General features: G+C 45.4%; 1 protein-coding gene across 1 annotated transcript in view; it reads right to left on the bottom strand.

Annotated features, from left to right (window-relative positions):
• LOC126538381 (transient receptor potential cation channel subfamily M member-like 2) overlaps positions 1 to 20,624 on the bottom strand; it is a 385,593-nt gene that overhangs the window by 30,189 nt on the left and 334,780 nt on the right. The window contains exons 23-24 of the mRNA XM_072287697.1: positions 3,348 to 3,446; positions 2,414 to 2,593 (exon numbers count right to left, since the gene is read on the bottom strand). Coding sequence (XP_072143798.1) covers positions 2,414 to 2,593; positions 3,348 to 3,446 — 279 coding nt within the window. The remainder of the gene's footprint in view (positions 1 to 2,413; positions 2,594 to 3,347; positions 3,447 to 20,624) is intronic.

The following is a 20,624-nucleotide window of genomic DNA, read 5'->3' as shown; positions in this document are numbered from 1 at the left end:
GTTTGTCTCGCAGCGACACTGGTACAGCTTCAAGCTGGTGCGGAACGCTTTATTGGGTATGCCAGCCGAACGTTGTCTGCTGTTGAAAAAAAAAACTGCTCAGCAACTGGAAAGGAATGGCTGGCAGTCGTATGGGCTATCCAGAAGTTCCGACCATACTTGCACGGACGCCCCATCCGCGACGTCAGCGACCACCTCTCTCTCTGTTGACTGGCGAATCTCAAGGATCCTTCAGGCCGTCTCGCAAGATGGAGTCTTCGGCTGCAGCAATTCGATGTGACAATCGTCTGTAAGTCTGGCCAGAAACACACGGACGCCGACTGTCTCTCCCACGCCCCCGTCGAACCCGCATGGCTAGATACTGACGACGACTCTGGTTTTCATTGTACACCTCGGTCTTTAAACCTAGCTCAACAGCAGCGCCAAAATTTCGAGCTCCCGGCCTTGAGTGAATACCTTGAACGAAGCTGGCCACAACCCCCGCGGCAGTTCGCGCGTCACTTGTCGTCTTTCTGCCTACGCGGCGACATTCTATACAAGCGGAACTTTCACCCTGCGCGACCTCTTTCCTGCTCGTTGTTCCCGCCCCTCTCCGCCACGACGTTCTACGTGCATGCCACGACGACCCAACGTCAGGGCATCTTGGTTTCACGCGTAGTCTGCAAGCATCAAGCAGAAATACTACTGGTGAAAACTCACAAAAACCGTGAAGCAGTATGTCGGAAGTTGTCAAGATTTCCAGCATCGCAAAGTTCCACCACTGAAACCCGCCGCTCTGCTTCAGCCTATATGATCTCCTTGCTCACCTTTTGAACAAGCAGGGGTTGATTTACTTGGCCCGTTTCCCGAGTCCTTGGCTGATAACCGCTCGATTGTTGTCGCCACCGATTACCTCGCTCGATACTGCAAAACACAAGCCGTTCAGCGAGCTACTGCCTCAGATGTAGCCAACTTCTTTGTCAAGAATATCGCCCTTCGACATGGTGCTCCCGCTGTCGTCGTCGCAGACCGTGGTACGGCCTTCACCACCCAGTTGGTCTGCGATATTCTGCAGGTGAGTGGAACAATGCACCGTACGGCAACTGCCTATCACCCGCAGAATTACGGGTTAGCTTAGCGTCTCAACAAAACGATCGTTTATATGCTTTCTATGTCTGTTGCTACGAATCATATAAATTGAGACCAACTGCTCCCGTATGTGACATTCGCATATAACACTGCCCTTCAAGAAACCACCGGATTTCCTCCTTTTCGTCTGGTCTACGGATGCCAAGTTACCACTATGCTCGACGTGATGCTCCTACCAACTTCGTCTCAACCTACCACACCAGATACAGACGCCTTTGTTCAGCGTTCCGAAACAGTGTGGCACCTTGCACGGCAACGAATTCTATTCCGACAGAGTCAAGATGCTCGTCGATACGACATACGACATCGAGACATCACATACGTCCCGGGAGATCTTGTATGGGTGTGGATTTCTATACGCCCACGAGGCCGCTCAGAAAAACTATTGCGCCTGTACTTTGGACCCTACATAGTTTTGCATCGTCTAAGTCTTGTCAAATGCGCAGTTATTCCAGCCGAAACTTCGCACCACTCCCGTGGACCACGCTCCTCTGGTATTGTCCACGTTTCCAGGATGAAGACCTACCACTCGTGCTGAGTCTCAAGCACAATCTTTGTGGTGCGGCCCCTGTCGTCACAGCCGTCGTCTTTCTCATTACTTTGTTTTTTTTCTCCTTGTGGCATTTACCATTTCTCCAACTTTTTTGTTTTGGGAGGGGGGGGGGGGGCTAACTTTCTTTTATTCGCATGGAGAAGTAGTCTGTTTTTTTTTTGGAGGAAGGGGTAATGGCACGCGCTAGTCACACTAGAAGCCGAGGATGAAGAAGTGTGCGTGGGATATGCTGCAGAAACGAACAGTAAACGGCCCTTCGCTTGGAACTGACTGCTTGCCTTTTCCTCTCGTGACAATATTCACGGAAACGGCATGACATTCGTTGAAGAGAGTGTGCACGTTTAATGGCGAACTCTGTAAACTCTCATGCTGTTTCATCCAGCTAAAGATGCCCCCGTCTCCGGTAGACGCACTTGATTACTCAGTTTCGGTATTTTTTCGCCATTCTTTAGAGATTCGGCACAAATGTGAGGTTTCTATACGTTGTAAGAATCTCCTGCGTCGTCTCTATCACAAAGTCTTCATTGTTCGGATGAACGCTATGTGAACACTTGTTATACCTTCAATCCTTTCATTTCCTCCACTTCTGTTTCCATTCAGTAAAAGGACACATATAAATATAAATAAAATTCAACAAAAACTACATTTGTGTGATGTCGCTGAGGTCAGGGTAGCAGAAGAAAGGGAAAATGGCTTCATTATGTTAAACCGCCCTAGAATTTATCCACATACCTGAAACTTTTCTGTCAGCTTCTCTTTCACACAGTAGTGGATCTTCCAGAGCTCAACTTCCCTCCAACAGTTATCCGTGTTCATTGGGTCATCCATGTAACCCCGACGGGCTATTGAGCATTCCATAACCTGGCTCGAGTCGCTCATGTCGGCGTTCCCGCTGAGGCGCGCGGAGAAAAACTGCACCGCAAGAAGCAACACCGGACAACACATCTCGAGCGCTGTGTATTGGTTCTTCGTGCACCTGTTTGCGTTCTCATTTGTACGAGCTACAATGAGACTTCAACATCTAGAGGATTCGAAAAGCAAAAAAATAAACTATGCTTTACTCTTCATTGAAACATGCCTCTAACATCAGTCGCAATAAAGAGGTACTGCTAAATCAGCTTAACCAATTTGCGTAAGTAACTGTAGTCATTCTGTTGAGAACCTGTGAAACAGCGCAGAGCACACGACAGAGAGGGGCATAGTAAATACACGAGACAACCACTGCGGTCGTCCTGTCCTTTAGTTGTGCTTCTTGTGTCGTGTAAAGAGCGCTTCTTGACACGTTTCAAGATGATTGGTTACAAACTTGTTCAGTTGTCGACATTGCCTGTCAACCGCCGTGGTGGCGTAGTAGCCTTGCGGTCGTGCTGCAATGCCCAAGGGTGCGGGATAAATCTCCAGCCGCGGCAGCCGCATTTCGATGGAAGCTAAGTGCAGCAAGACCGCCCGTGTGCCCTGTATTCGGCGCGCGGCAATGAACCCCAAGTCGTCAAATTTCATCCGGAGTACCCTTCCAAGGTGTTCCTAATAGTCATATATTGTTTATGGCACGCAACCCCCCCCCCCCCCCCCGAAAAAAAAAATAACTAATTGTCTGTAAAGATGTTTACTGAGTGTACGTAGCACGACAATTTCGTCACAAAAAAACCTCGTGGCCGTTACTTACGCCTTTGACGTGTTCCGCAGTTGTCATTGGCATGCCATCTGGAATCTTGAAGCACACGCGCATAACTCCTTCGTATTTCTGCTCTCCCGGTACGAAATCCTAGAAGAAAAAAAAATTTAGCATGGGATTCAACGTCTCGTACAATTGGAGTGAAGACGATGTATCCCTGGCTGGTTTCGGGGCAAGAATGGGGCGGAGACACTGCGCACGGCACCCTATCGCTCGAGATCTCGTGTGAGTGGAGTAATAGGAGCATAGGACGGCGTATTTTTTGTGTGCCCTACGTTCGGGATCGGCCTACACTTACAGACTGTACTATCCCTGGGTTTTTGCTCCGAAAGAGGCTAGAAATACGCATACCCAATACGGGAAGTAGGGGGCAGCTCGGCAAGAAAGAAGTCGTCTTCCAAGAGAGCTTGAAATAGGCGAGCAGTTGCCACATGCTACCTGAAGGGCCAGTCATAATCGCGAAGAAACGGGAACAAGAAAGCGAAGAAGCACTTAGGTAGGAAAGCTATTTCTTTTCTGCTATGCCATTTATTAAGGCGTAGGCCTCATCGAATGAAAATTACGCGGCTTGTTTCGTGTGGCGAAATCTTCACACGAGAAGATCAACAAAACAGTAAAAATAGGAAAAATACAGTTAGCAACACTTGCTGCCTCCTATTTTTATTGGGTTTTATAAGTTGGATGCGTATTTGTTCGAAGTGCAATGCGGTTCTGTAACAGGAAATAATCGTTGCAGACCAGTGAAGCAGCAGCGCAGTGCACGGACTCTCTGGCAATCAGAATACGGGTCGTCTTCATCGTTTTCGAGTTGCCACTAACAACACAAGGCGCGTCACTTCATTTAATTGGCCCCAGGCGCGAAATGGAGCCATCCTGGCGACTGAGAGAATACATCCAAAAAACAAGGCAACCATTGCGAATTGGTGACTGCCCTATCGTGTCTTACGCCCCTGAATCTCACTGATCAGTGAACGAGCCAGCTGGCCACAGTAATCGTTTCGGGTGATTTGTGAAAATGTAGTGCACTCAGAGACGTCAGGTTGGCAGGGCAGCATATACTCTGTTTCAGACATCAGGTGTAACACTGTGGAGGCTAGAGAGACGTTTTGCAGTGGCCTGCGTGCGTACATAGACATAGTTTTATGTTCTTGATCGTAATTATGCGACACATTTCTTTCTATAGGCTCGGTATTGAATGAAAAATGCTTTAATCCTTAGAAACAAACAAACGGTGGTGTGAGGTTATGTAAAACCTTGTTTTAGATATATTTGTTTTTCATTGCGTTTCTTTTCGCGTCTTATTCGCAGCTCGTCACGGCAGCCTGGCGCACAAGCTCACACGAGCATACGGCTTCAGCTTGCAACGAGCAAGGGTGGAACGCAAGAGCGATACGTTTTCGTCACCCAACTTCTTGCGTAGCTTCCACAGTGTTGCATGAGGGCTGAAATGGACTACAGCGTCGAGTGTACACGAAGGCTCACGTCCATAAAAGAAAAAAATAAAATGCGAGAGATTGGTAGTCGCTTGTGTCGTGATAATTTATGCAAACATAACGAACTGGAGTATGGTGTCCCAATTACTGTCGTTGTGGCTGACGTACGTCATAAGCATGTCACCGAGCATGCGGTTGAACCGACTGTACCCTTACAAAAATAGGTTTGACCTTTCAGTCAGCCACGAGTCACACTCCACTCACTCCTGTCAACTACCTGTAGAGCCGACTTTTCTGTAGACTATAATCGGCAGATTGTCTGCAGACACTGTGCGGACTGCAGGTAGACTTGTCTGTAATGTGCATGCACAGTGTATGTGTGTGTAGATATATATATATATATATATTGAACCATGACACATTCTATAATTACGGTTCAATAGGTTTGGCCTTTCACTCACCCATGTGTCACCCACCGGTCACCTCCATATAGAGCTAGTCTATGTGTTGTCTGCATATTGTCTGCGGACATCACGTGGACGGCAAGTAGGTTGTTTTTTCTTGAATGTCCATGCCCAATATATATTTATATATATATATATATATATATATATATATATATATATATATGCTGAAACATGACCAATTTTATAATTACAGGTAAATCGGTTTCGCCTTTCAGCCACCTACGAGTCGCCCACCCGCACACACACACACACACACGTGTGCGTGTGTGCGTCCTGAACCATGACACATTTTATCATTGCGCTCAGTTTCGCCATATTAACATTTTGTAAACTTTGCCACTGATTGCTACAAGAATAGTTTGAGAATGGCAGTTACATAAATCAATTATTTATTACTAATTGAAATAAGGTAATGGTCACATAACATGCAATAAATGCAGCTGTTGGACTATGGCTCAATTCACAGCCTGGATTTTAGGATATATCGAACGCGCGACGCCAACACTATCCATCCGACCACCGAAAGCGTGGTTGCTTTCGGCGCCGGAGCCCAGGAGGCGCTGGCGCTGCCCCAGGGGTTTACGATTAATGATAACTCAAAGGGAAGCTCATTACTCTTCGAAGCGAGATCGGGATGCCTTAGAACACGCACCTATAAAACGAGATATAAGAAGGAACAAGAAGCATGTGCTTGCTGCGGAAAAGCTAGGGAAACTATGGAGCATGTTTTAATAAAATGTGAAGACATCTACCCTGTGGTCGATTTAGGCACCACTGGCCTCCTTGAAGCCATTGGGTTCAGCGGGAGCAGTGGAAAAGTAAACGTCTTCAATAAGCCTTAGTAAGAGGCGATTGGAGGATTGGTGGACGAAAAGTAGGGAAACGACAAAAAACGGAGACGTACAAAACACAGTTAGCAATAAGGGATCAGAAAATTTGGGCGTGCGAGTTCATAGTGTATATATATATGTATATATATATATATATATATATATATATATATATATATATATATATATATATATATATATATATATATATATATATATATATCTATATATATATATATATATATATGTTCAGATAAATGCCTGCAGCAGGCTAAATCAGGAGCAGCAAAAGCACTGAAAAAGCTCTGTGACCTAAAAAAATCATGTCAATGTCTACTTTTTGAAGTACGCTGCTTCTTTGTGTGCTGCATCTCAAGTTAAATAATGGTTAAAAATGTGTGTATTCCACAATTTGAGCCCTTAGCGCAAGCTTTATGAAAATGTGTGCTATCTCCCAAACAAATGATTTCCTGTCTGGAGCATTTTAACAAAATATAAAGTTCGCTGCTTGCCAGGTATGACAAAACATACAACATTTTACTGTAGTGCCATATTCATAATTTTCAGTTTCGGTCTACTTGAATCGTATACTTAGAATCTGGCCTACTTTCAGCTTAATCAGTTTATGTGTAAAGCCTCCTCTGAGTTGAATATGATTGTCGGCTTGAGTACATATGCATGATATTGACACGTGTACTTATCTTTATCGGGCAACCACACAGCATGTGACGCGCCTGCATGTATCCGAAGTTTCTGGAAAGTTATCGATGCTTCTATCCGCTGTCTGTTGTCGCCGAACCTTATGTTATCTGATTTCATCATCTGACGCGAATGGTGTAGAACTTTGTGGAAGGCACGCGGGTCCCAACAATTAGTCTGGAACATTCGACGACTGCTGTATAAAAGCCGACGCGCTTGACCTGCTGATCAGATTTTTCGACGATCGCCGACTGTGTTCGCCACTTTCGTTGTGCTGTAAGTGTAGCCTGTTTTGTGGGCACAGGTTCACCCAATAAAATCTAGTTTTGCCTTTCACAGTATTGCTACTGTGTTCTTAACGTCACCACCACGTGACAATATTCCCCACACCAACTGGATTCCTCGGATGAAGAATGACATGAAAGGACTGCGATTTCACAATGTAGAAGAGGTGATGGTAAAACGGGAGGGGAGCTATTAGGCCATGAAAACACACCAGTTTAAAAGATGTATAGAAGAATGGAATCACAGATTGAATAAATCTGTGAAGTGTAATCGAGAGTACCGTCAAGGTGATAAGCTTGGTTTGTAAAAAATAAATACTACGTAGCTTTTCAAAACCATTCCACTTAATTTTGGCTACCCTATTGTGCAATGCTTCCTGAGTGCAGTGTAGCATCAAGCTTCATGCTGATCTCTTCAGATGTCACAAAAATTGCACGTTTTGATAGTGTGGTTCCACAAACATCTGGTTATGCATTGCAGTCAGCTTGTGGCAATACTCGCAAGTGAGTAACCGAAAGCTGGGCATTGCCCGGCCCTTCCACATTTGACATAGGATAAAGCTTCACCTGTACTATTGCTCCTCTTACGGCAGGAGGACCCCTCCCTCTCACTGTCGCTTATTATTCCGTCAACTTGCTAATATGCACCACTTCCGGAGACCTCATTATGGTGTTGACTGCTGAACTTGGCCGATGTGTGCCTGAATAAACAGTGGCGCCCTTGACGCCACACTTTATTTGCATGCACTTTTAATATGGCCAATATGACCTAACAAAAGGCGTTAGGCGCACCATGATTTCTTAAAAACATATATCGTGTCATGTTGACAAAACTACACACTATTAAAAGTGGCAAACAAAGGTCATAACGCATTACAATTTGACGGTTAAAGTGCGTGCGACCACTCCTAGCCTTAGCCCCTTTTGGCATAGACACAATTTTGGCGCAAAGCGAGGCCTATGTCATTTCCAAGCTTCTCGGATAAGTACAAACTGAATAGGCACTTGTTAAAATATTGAGATAGTACCATAATGAGCCTCATCCAAAGCGACGTTTTCTTTTTCCACTTAGGCAATAAAGACACTTTTCTCTTAAAGGGATAGACAGCCATTCAGAACTTGAATCGAGGTAGCCTCGCTGAGATTGTATCTCGCATTGATTGAAATGAGCCACGCACCAACTGACTGACGCATCAAAGTTTGTATGGTCACGCAGCCAGTCAATTATTTATTGGCCTGCTTGGCCAACTAAGCAATCCTATTTGATAGGATACGTTTCAAAACAACTAGGATTTTTTAGTAGGGAAATGCTTAAGGAAACAAGCAGCGCTAGCAAGTCTTACCCCACTGTCCCCATGTCCAAGGAATCAAGTGGCGAGTCAAGATTTCCACTCACTGCTTCATCGTTCGTTGTGCTGTGACAGCCACTGTGGCACACAAATTTAGTGGAAACAAGAACAGACAAGTGAAGCGCAATCTGTCAGCTATGTTTGATGAGCAGTGGGAAGAATTTCTACACGTAGCTGCTATCATCTGCTGCAAGTTGCATGTGGTAAGAGAGCAGAAACAGATAATCAGAATGAATCGCAACTGACAAGCTCACCGACTTGTATCATATGAGGCAATATGTTAGAAATTGTGTTTGATGGTTTGTTGTGACACACACGGTCCCTCACGCAGACTTCAGCACCTGCCCCATTGTTGCAGAATGCTGCCATATCTCTCACCATTTTGCACTTGCTTTTGAGCAGGATTTCCGCGCTGTCAAAGACTGTGAGGAACCCCATCTCGTGCAGTGTGCATCCAAGTCGTCCGGTGCATGTACTAGGCTGAGAGCATATCTGTGATCCCTCAGCCTCTGATTGCAGCACCGGCCCGTTTGTCCAACGTAGGTGCTGTTGCCTGTGAGCGGTACCTTGTAAATGACTCCCTCTTTTCTGTTACATGTGCTCAAATTCGTCGTGTACGAAGAGGCAGCCGTTTACAAGATACTGTTTACCAGCAACCATGCTTACGTTCGATGAACGGGCTGGTGCTTGAATGAGAGGCTCTGGGGACACAGATACTCAGCCTAGTAAATGCATAAGACAACTTCGCTCCGCACCACACGAGATGCGGTTGCACACGGTCTGTTGACTGGACAAAAATACTGCTCAGAAAAAAGTACAAAGTGACGAGAGAGATTACGTGGGCTTGTGGATGTTGCTGAAGGCTACATGAGCGAGCCGTATATGTCACTACCTGATCAAGTGAGTTGCCTTTTCGGTTCTGATTGATTCTGAGTATCTTTTCTGCACGTTTTTGTGCATGTAACTTCCAGCTGATGATAACGGCTATAGGCATAAATCCTTCTTATTCATTAAATTCAGCTGAGAGTTCGCGCTTCACTTGTGTGTTTTAGTTGCCCTAAATCTATGTGTCATGAAGACACAACGAAGCTACACTAACTAGAGCCTATTTAAGCTTTCCTTACACTCCTTACTTACTTACTACTTCATTCCTTGGAAGATATATTTTTGGTCCTATCCAAGCAGCCAGGAAGAAATCGGAGACAAATAAAAAGTGCAAAGAACATTATTGCGTCTGTTATTTCATTGCTTGCATGCATGCCAGTTCCATGTAATGAGGCTACACAAATTGTCTCTAATGTCTGCTTAAATGCTGCATCCTGTGACCGCAATCTCGACAGAATTTCTGCAGAAACGCTGTGTCCTACAGCTACACAGATTGAGCAGACTTTCTGCAGAAAGGGTGTACCACTTGGGTGCCGGGAGGTGACAAGGGGTTGCAGAAAATCTGTCACCTGTCTTCAGATATTCAGTATCCCGGGTGACTCGAGGTATGAAGAATTTCTGCTGCAAGTCTTCAAATAATCAGCTGGGAACAAAGAAAGCGCGAACGAGCTATAACTACATAGCTGACATCGGCACACCACACGAAAAATACTGAGAACTACGTTACGCAGCCCCAGGGGTTTTGGATCATAATTACACACAAAAATCACCACAATTACTCTTGGCGCGGCATACACACGATTACACTACCTCATCGGTCGCCGTCAGTGCGGAGTGCACGCCGCGACATGACCGTGACAGCTGAAGACGGGAAAATAATCTCACCCGCAATTGTACCGGCACTCATGCCCCTGGGGCAGCGCCAGCGGCTCCTAGGGGCCGGCGCCGAAAGCAACCACACTTTTGGTGGTTGGATGGATGGTGTTGGCGTCGTGCGGTAGATATGTCCTTAAATGCAGGCTGTGAATCGAGCCATAGTACAACTGCTGCTTTTAATGCATGTTATGTAACGATTACCTTATTTCAGTTTGTATTAATAATTTATTTATGTAACTGCCAATACCAGACTGTTCTTGTAGCAATCAGTGGTAAAGTTTTCGAAATGTTAAAACGGCAAAACTGAGCGCAATGACAAAATATGTCGTGGTGCAGGACGCACACGTGTGTAGATGTGGAGTGGGGGGCGACTCCTGGGTGGCTGAAAGTTGAAGCCGATTGACCTGCAATTATAAAATGTGTCATGTTTCAGAATATATATGCATATATATATATATATATATATATATATATATATATCTCTTGGGCATGCACATTACAGAGAAGTCTACCTACTTGCCGCCCACACTGTGTCTGCAGACAATCTGTAGACTAGCTCTACACGGAGGTGACTGTTGGGTGACTCATGGGTGACGGAAACGTTAAACCTATTGAACCGTAATTATAATATGTGTCATGGTTCAGAATATGTATATATATAGATGTTTATACATAGATATACATCTACACGCACACACACAAACACACACACGCTGAGCAAGCACATTACAGACAAGTCTACCTGCAGTCCGCACAGTGTCTGCAGACTATACTCTACAGAAAGGTCGAGCATACAGGTAGGTGACAGGGGTGACTGGAGGGCGACTCGTGGGTGACTGAAAGGTCAAACCCATTTTTGTAAGGGTATCTAAGCTGAAACTAGGGCTAAACATTCTTTCTGCGTGACTGAGTAATTACACTAACATTTCTCGTGAATATTGCCCGCATAAGCGACGACGTATTCATTCGGGGCTTTCCGTTGGGCCAAAACCGCACCAAGGCTGACACCAATGACGCTGGTGTGAACCTTTGCTGTTGCAATTAAGTCCTAATGTCGAAGGATCGGCGGTAAAATCAATAAAGCACCCAATTTTTCAAAGGCTTCATCACATGCTGATGAACGCAATGAAATGCCTTTGCTTGGCTTAAGTAGATTTGTGAAAGTTTAGATAATAAAGGCAAAGTAGCGCACGAAAACGACAAGAATAGGAGCACAGGCCCATGAGACATTGGAGAACTCCAATAGATATGGGCTTGGGTAACTGCGACTTCGCGAAACTTCTCGGCTACGGGAAGGATGCAGTTTTTTGAGACAGCATGACCAAGATAATTATTTTCGGGCAGCGAAGCACACACTTCTGTAAGTTGAGCTAGATACAATAATACACTAGATACAGTGATAGAGGTTAGGATGTCACGCAGACGAACGACATGCGTCGAAATATCCTTTCAGAAAACAACTATGGCGTACAGGCAGTAGACAAGTATCGTACTTGTGGCCACGAAGGATGGTATCCATTATGCGCTCGAACGTAGCGGGCGCATTGGGCATGATGTTCAACTCATACAGACAACAGAGAGCGACGAAAGCTGTTCTTTAGTAGTTAGGCCTTGGCCATGGCATCCTGGCTATAGTCAGAACGGTAATCTAAAGATGAGACGTATTCTGAACCTTGCAGGCTATGAAGAGCCTCGTCGATTCGAGGCAGTGCGTAAAAGTCTTTTCTCGTAATTCTGTTTAAGCGGCGATAATCGACACAAGATAGAATGGCGTCACTTTTTTCCGCAGTTGAACGACAGCTCACGACCAATGACTTGGAGAAGGATTAACGGCACCGCGCGGCAGCACGTCGTTGACTTGTTCCGTGATACCTCGGCGCTCCCATACGGCAACTCGATATGCACGCCATCAAAAGGGGACATGTGAACCAGTGCCTGTAGCATGACACACATATGGCATGCTACCCTAATATAGCTGGTTATAGTTGAACGAATAAACAAACTCGTTTTTGGGATGAGATGGAGACAGGTCTCGGTTGATGTCGGAAACAAAAACGTCTGCTGATGAGACCGCAGTTATGGCGTCAAAATGTAAACGATTGGTACCATTCTGAACGCCAAGATCTTCAACACACCGGGCAGTCTGAACAAACCCTCAGGTCTCACCTTGCCTTATCTTCATTAGGTACTGGTGCGAATTACATATAAGCATCAAGGCGAATCAAGACACAACACTATAACAGTGAATGGGTTAGTTGAGTCCTGGCGCTGAGAAAGCACGTTTGATGGCATAAAGACCACATTGCAATGTGGCATCGCAGAACACGACAGGGTAACAAGCACCGACGTCTCCAGAAGTACGTCAGTATCAGTGTCAACAAAGACTTCGTGAATACGGAGGTCGACGCCACCCAATGGTGAGTCACTTAGGGGCGAAGTGGCCTGGCCAGAAGTCACCTGGCCAGAAAAAGCGACGCCGCACCGGGTCGCACGTACTTGACACTCCTAGATGTCCAGCTGTTGGGGCATCGTGTGGCTGTTGGAGCACAGTACAACGGAGAGATTTATGGAGAACAAGCAAAAGTCTGAGCTGTCGGAGGAGTTTGTATTGCGTCCGTAGAAAATACCATCACGGAGTACAAGCAGGAGGAGAGATGGGTCGGATTGGTGAGAGTGTACCTGGCTGATTAGATTATGGAGCGCAAGTCTCCATCACTTAGCTGTGCCTTTTGGATGCTGTTAAAGTCGGAGATGACGAGGACACGCGCGTCGGCATCATAAGCTCCGCAGTCGGGAGGATCCACGGGATGACGGGAGAGGTAGTCCGCATCCTGGTGCATTCGGCCGCCATTTGTAATTGACATCAAAGGTATACTCCTGAAGCTTCAGTGCCCAGCAACCAAGTAGTCCAGGGAGGTCTTTATTGCAGTACAACGAGTATACCGTATTTTGGTCTATGATGACCGAAAATGCGTGACTAGACAAGTAAGGTCGAAATTTTGCGACCGCCCAAACATAAAGCGAAGCATTTCTATTCAGTGATCGAAAACTTGCGGTCTGAAGGGGAGGTGAGTCGACTGGCGTAGGCGATAACACATTCTTGTCCTTGTTACCTTTGGGCAAGGACAGCGCAGATGCCGTGTCCGCTGGTGTCGGTGCGAACTTTGGTGGCCGTGGATGGGTCAAAATGAGCCAAGATGGGTGAGGTGGTAAGTAATCTAGTGAGTGCGCGAGAGGAGTCACCTTGTTTAGGAAGGCACGAAAATTATGTCTTTTTTCCGGAGTTGCATTAAGGGACAGGCAATGTCAGCGAAATTCTTGTGGAAGAGTCGAAAATAAGAACATAGGCCGATAAATACACGGACAGCTTTGGCCGAACGTGGTACTGGAAAATTTTTCACGAGATGAATTTTGTCGAGATCAGGCTGTTCGCCACGAGCCCTGACAAGCTGACCTAGCACAGTAATTTCACGATGGCCAAAACTGCATTTTTATGAGTTTAGCTTCATGCCTACTCGCCGGAAAACGTCAAGAACTGCCGGCAAATGTGTGGGGTGGCTCTCAAATGTCGGAGAAAAGATCATGACGCCATCTAGATAACAAAGGCATGTGAGCATTTGTAGCTGCGAACGAGAGATTCCTTCACCTTTTCAAACATTGCTGGGGCATTACGCAAGCCAAGTGGCAGCCACTTAAATTGAAGAAGTCTATTCAGTGTAACGTAGCGGTCTTTTCTCGGTGCAAGTAATCTTCAGAAATCTGCCAGTAGCCTGACTGTAGGTCGATGGAGGAGAAATAACAAGACCCGTGGAGACAGTCGAGAGCGTCATTGATTCTCGGCAGACGTCTTTTCGCGTGACTTTGTTCAAGTGACGGTAGCCTACTCAGAAGCGCCAGCTACCACGCTTCTTCTTTACAAGCACCACCGGTGATGTATGGGACTACAGGATGGTTCAGTGACATCTTTCGTGAGCATTGTTTGAACCTGGTGCTGAATTACTTGCCGTTCAGCATGCGACACACAATGATGACGATGTCTGATGGGGCTGGCGCCTCCAGTATGGATACGGTGAGTGACCACAGATATCTGGCACAAAGGGCGGTCATGAAAGTCAAAGATATCGGGATAAGACAACATGTGCCTCACATCGGCAGCCTGTGATGGATGGAGGTCAGACGCGATCATCTTGGTAATATCACGATCCGCCCTGCGGCTTCAGGTGGGGAATGTAGTGGGGAGCGAAGGGTCACCGTCGACTAATGCAGAAAGGCATAGTCATCGAAGAAGAGACGTTCGCCGCAGTCATGCCATTTGGAATAAGTTGCGTGAACCAGCTAAGTTCAAGTTGCGAAGAGACGCGCGGTTATTAGAAACGGGGAGGACGATATGGGGAACGGCGAAATTTCTGGCCAATAGAACGTCAACAATGGGAATCAGGACGTAATCGCCATCGGGAATAGATGGGAGAGACATTAGGTCCACATGCGTAACGGATTGAAGTGCCAGACAGATGTAATCCAAGGAACAGAAACGCGGTTTACAGGTGGTCGCAGTGTTATAGCAGTGAGGTAGGTCAACTTGAAGCATCCAGTTTCACAACCACTAAGACCGGAGTGGGCAGATATGAAGTCCACGCCTAGGATGAGCTGATGGCATAAATGCTCGAGCACAGTAAGTAATGTATAGCAGCCGGCAATAACTATTCGTGCGGAGCATATACCAAGGACAGGAAGCGTTTCCCCGTCGGCGACTCTGATGAGCTGTAACGTGGGTGGCCGGGGACCCTTCTTAAGTTGGCGGTGATGCTCTGAATGCATTACTGATATATGTGCCCCCGTGTCAACGAGAGCAGCAACAAGGGTACCGTCCACTTTAACGTCAATTATGTACAGTCTATTTGGCAATGTGGTCAAGGGATATTGTCGGCGAGTCGTCGATGCAGCTGCACCTCCGGGAGCTGCACCGTCTAGTTTTCAGGAGGCAGGCGTGCAACTGGTGATAGAGGGTGGCGAAATTGTGGGGAGCGACATGATGGCCGACGAGATGGCGAATGGGACAGGCGACCACGGAGAGGTGGTGAACGAAGGTACGATATGGTCGGAGCATCATCACCGCTGGTCTGACGGGACTCGCGGTAAGGCTGGAAACGGCGAAGATCGATCTCAGGGCGCAGAGGGCATGTGGCCAAGACCACCGGTTATTGAAATATCGGGCGACGTGACCAACTCGACAGCAAATAAAGCAAACGGGGGTGTTGCCGGCAGTCCTCCACTCGGCCGGATTGCGGCCACGTAGCCTCTGGCCTTGGGCATAAGAACCTGCGAAACTCACAGTTGGGTGCAAAGTCCAGGCCAGCTTTTGATGAACGATGGCTTGGACCAGTGGAATTATGGCAGCGCTGGACTCACAGCCACAAGGGGTCGGGGAAGTAGGAGTCTTAGCCTCAAATTCACGCCGTATGGTGTTCGTCACGTGTTCCGCCGTTAGCGACAGCTGTGACGAGGTTAGTACATGCTTCCACGACGATGCTGCTGCCGTGTGGAGAAGTGAGTGAAATGATAGGCAATACGTCGACTTTTGGCGTGTTCAAAACACTTGCACTCATCAATAATGGCCACCACCGTGTCCCAGTCGTTGTAGATTAGCAGATTAAACGCATCATCTGCTATCCCTTTTAGGACGTGGCCCACTTTCGCAGACTCGACCATATCATCATCCACTTTTCAGCAAAAAGCCAGTACATCCTGCATGTAAGACAGGTAAGATTCCGTCGACCTTTAGGTACGTGATGTTAGCGCGTTCTTCGTCGTGATTTTTAAACCAAGGAACTTGCCAAACAGAGCACGCATGTTTTCCTTGCGGGCCTCCCTGCTTCCAATTTTCTCTTGATGATTCAGGAACCAGGCCCCTGCTGTTCCTGGGGATAAAACAGGACGTTGGACGACATGACCGTATCATCCCATTGGCTGTTCTTACTTGCATCCTCGTAGATCGCCAACCACTCTTCAATTTCGACATCATCTGTTCCACAAAACGTGTCTTGGCCTCTTGACGTGGCCGCGACAAAGGTTGACGTCGCCACTCCTACGACAGGAACCGTATCTGCGGTCACTGTGGGAAGAGCCAGATGTTGGGGACGTCCGTTGTATCGAGTTTGTACCCCGCAGCTGCACCAATAATGTGATGGGAATAACAAAAGGCCAAACAAAAGGGCAAATGTATTTAGGTTATATATATATATATATACATATATATATATAGAGAGAGAAGCCGTGATGCCGGAACAACAATCACATGAGTGCGTATTCGATCCTCGTCCCGATCCCCTTGGTTCTGCTTTTTCCAATGTACGGGAATGGCTTGTAATAATATCGTCGTCTGCAGCTTCATATGCCTGCTTTGGCGGCACGCCAAATACGATGAGAAGATTTTGTTCAATTTCAGCTTTCAATTTATTAACCGTTTGTGGGACAGAGGCAAAATAGCGTCCCACTTTCTCGTAACGTGAAAAAACCCTTGCGGTTCATATTTCGCAGTACTAATTGCACTCAGATATTTTGGCGCCATCATTCTGGTTGTTTACAAAGCTATTTTTGCTTAACTTGTTTATTGCTCAGTAGATGGCAGCATAAAAATTTGTTTTGTTCAAAGTGTTTCAACCGTGCACTAAGCGCGCCTTTTTTGGTGGATTTTGCCGCTTCAATGCACAACTTCTGATTAAACGGTGAGTGCCAAAATTTATTTCTCATTCTTTATAGATGGAAGAGTTATTCTGGCTGGTTTTACTGTACCATTCTCCCGCCGGTTAGTTGAAAATTTGAGCAATGTGCGGTGCAGTGTGTTTTCAGAGTATATATTTCTAAGCCTAAAGTTCGGGCTAGGTTCCCTGAAGCATAGCGCTTGTCATAGATTTCACAGACACGGGTTTGTTGATATTTGCAATATTAATTTTCACAGGGAAGTAACTTTCAATTGAGGAGGCCGTGAAACTCCTGTTCAGCTTTCCGGACGACCTGCTGTAAAGTAATATAGAAATAAGTAGTTATGAAGAGTTCGTCCCAGCGCTGGCGCCTCCATGTAGCTATGAGTCTTGTGATGATCTCCATGAACCATCAACAAGTACAGGAAAGAAGCAGTGGAATAATTTTTACCTAAAAAAGAAGCTTCTAAACTAAAGAAAAAGAAGTGAGGACATCATTTGTGTGTGGAAAATGTGAAGTGTTACTTTGTGTATTTTGTTTTTTTCCCGTTCCATAATCAAAGCTAATACATTTCTTCACTGTCTGTTTGCACTACATGTTAAAATAAATCACTGCCTTCTGAGCATTTAGAGGACATGCCTTGTCCTTGCTTGTAGCTCATGGGATGTGGGCATCGCATTCTGAATGACAATAATTATATTTTACCACTCAATGTATTTTCAGTTTTCAGCCTAAATTTACCTGACATAAAAATATTGAAACAATTGTGCGTGCGACTCTGCAAAGTGAGGGAAATTTAATCTTGTTACAAATAATTCATATAGTCAGTTGGGTCAGTGGGACCATAGCGTCCCACATTTTGGTGCGCGTTGTGGGGTCGATGGGACAAATATGTTCCAGTTTTCTTACGACAATGGGGCGATGTAAAATGCTAATTTCTTGTGTTTTATTTGCCAAAGGTGCTACAGATTTCAGTATTATGTTCAAATTACATGCAGCATGTGCTCACACATTGTGTCCCGGCCCGACCGCTGAATTACTCTTTCTAGAGTAATAAAGTTTACTTCCTCCTCCTCCTCCCACAAAGGGTTCAATATATAAATATCGATGTTTCTGAATGTTGTGACAGCATTTAGTCCACTGGACCTGTACAAAAATTGTGAGCATGTACTGCTTCAATCACCATTTACAAATAGAAATTTCTGCGTCAGGGCAATAAATCGTTTTCTTGGCAGTCTTAATTTCGAATGAATTCAGTTTGTTTCTGCAATGTTTGGCTCTAATGCTTTCTCACGGGGCTGTGTATTGTGCAATTGTATCATGATGGCGTGGAGATGGCAAGACGGCCTCTTCTGTTAGCGTTCGTCGTGAAGATATGCTCGGCCCTCTTACTCTGTGTGAAGCGTCGTGCTTCCAAATAATGCTTCTTTTTGTACTGTTCTTGTACTAAGAAAAACTTGTATTATGAAGCCTTTTCGTTTTGAACTCTTGCTGGATGTCAGCAGTTTCAATACAACTACATTTGTCGTGCACTGCAGTGTATTATAGCAAGCGGGGTGGTCATTTCTTTATGTGTTGCAGAATTAAAAAAAAATATCACCTGTTACAGATACGATTCTTGTAGTCCTTGTGATGAATTATTCAGCAAGGCGGACATTACATGCACAAGAAACGAAAAACATAGTCAGATAATTCAGAAAATTCGACTAACAAAGAAGAGATACGCTCATTAACTTCTTAATTCATTAATTTATGGCACATATCTATTTTTGAATTCTAGCCACTGAGCTTGCAAGGCGCATACACTTGGAATTATCTTGCAGAATGACTCCAACTAAATTCCGGGCCTACAGGGGCTGAACCGAGAACCACCTGATCTAGACGCAGCCGCAGGTTCTCACATAACAGCGTGCGCTGCAATGTTGCCTCGTAGTTCTTAAATCGTAGTGATACTACCTCGCAGAAGCCCCCCTCGCCCTCCCAAGAAAAAGAAGGGGATGTCAAAATAATTTACTGTGCACTAGTGTGTGTCATCGCGGTGGAAATACATGAATTATTGATTTCATTGTTTCTAGAAAGTAGCACGAAAACTCGCATGAAAACCGAAACGCATTGTCAACTAATTCACTAAAATTCTCAAATTAACTTCAGAGTTAGTTGCATTACGGCACATATTCATCATCACCATCATCCTGGTTACGCCTACTGCAGGGCAAACAAAGGCTTCTCCCATACTTCTGCAACTACCCCGGTCATGTACTAATTGCGGCGATGTCGTCCCTGCAAGCTTGTTAAACTGATCCGCCCACCTAACTTTCTGCCGCCCCCTGCTACGCTTCCCTTCCGTTGGAATTCAGTCCGTAACCCTTAATGACCATCGGTTATCTTCCCTCCTCATTACATGACCGGCCCATGCCGATTTCTTTTTCTTGATTTCAACTAAGATGTCATCAACTCGCGTTTGTTCCCTCACCCGATCTGCTCTTTTCTTATCCCTTAACGTTACACCCAGCATTCTTTCCATAGCTCGTTGCGTCGTCCTCAATTTAAGTAGAACCCTTTTTGTAAGCCTCCAGGTTTCGGCCTCGTACGTGAGTACTGGTAAGATACAGCTGTTATAAACTTTTCTCTTGACGGATAATGGCAATCTGCTGTTCATGGTCTCAGAAAGCCTGCGAAACGCATCCATAATCATAATCATAATCCGGATCCGCGATCACCACCTGCCCTAAGTAGATGTATTACCTTACAACTTCCAGTGCCTCGCTACATATCGTAAACTGCTGTTCTCTTCCGAGACTGTTAAACATTACTTTAGTTTTCTGTAGATTAATTTTAAGACCCACAGATCTCCTTTGGCTCTCCAGGTCAGTGAGCATGCATTGCAATTGGTTTCCTGAGTTAGTAAGCAAGGCAATATCATCAGCGAATCGCAAGTTACTAAGGTATTCTGCATTAACTCTTATCCCAAATTCCTCCCAATCCAGGTCTCTCAATACCTGCTGTAAACACGCTGTGAATAGCATCGGAAAGATCGTATCTCCCTGCCTGACACCTTTCTTTAATTGAATTTTGTTGCTGTCTTTATGGAGGTTACGGTGGCTGTGGAGCCGCTATAGATATTTTTCAGTATTGTTACATACAGCTCGTCTACGCCCTGATTCCGTAATGCATCCATGAGTGCTGAGCTTTCGATTGAATCAAACGCTTTCTCGTAATCAATGAAAGCTATATATCAGGGTTGGTTATATTCCGCACACTTCCCTACCATCTGACTGATATTGTGAATATGGTCTATTGTTGAGTAGCCTTTACGGAATCCTGCCTGGTCCTTTGGTTGACAGAAGTCTAAGGTGTTCCTGATTCTATTTGCAATTATCTTAGTAACTAAAACCTTAGTAATAAACCTTCAATTTGTACCTCTTATTAAGATTCACAAGACCTGCCACCCGTTCGTTAATGCTATAGAATTGCTGTATGTTACGAGCTAGATTCTTATTAATCAGGAATCCGACTTACATATTACATATTACACTGTACGAATTATACTGAGTGATTTAGCAAGGTCTATGCACTCGGAATGAAATTCCAGGACGACAACAGCTTGGAAATATGCGCCATCAAACACACCGTATGAATTAACTCTTTTTCCACTTAAGTTTCACGAAACGTTCTTTTACGGATGGTATGGAAAGTATTTCCAAACTGGTCTCGTCCTGGAAATTCATTCCAAGTGGATACAT

The sequence above is a fragment of the Dermacentor andersoni genome, chromosome 4, assembly GCF_023375885.2.
Source record: "Dermacentor andersoni chromosome 4, qqDerAnde1_hic_scaffold, whole genome shotgun sequence".
Taxonomy (NCBI): domain Eukaryota; kingdom Metazoa; phylum Arthropoda; class Arachnida; order Ixodida; family Ixodidae; genus Dermacentor; species Dermacentor andersoni.
Note: the sequence above shows the minus strand (reverse complement) of the source record. Positions and strands in the feature narration are given on the sequence as shown.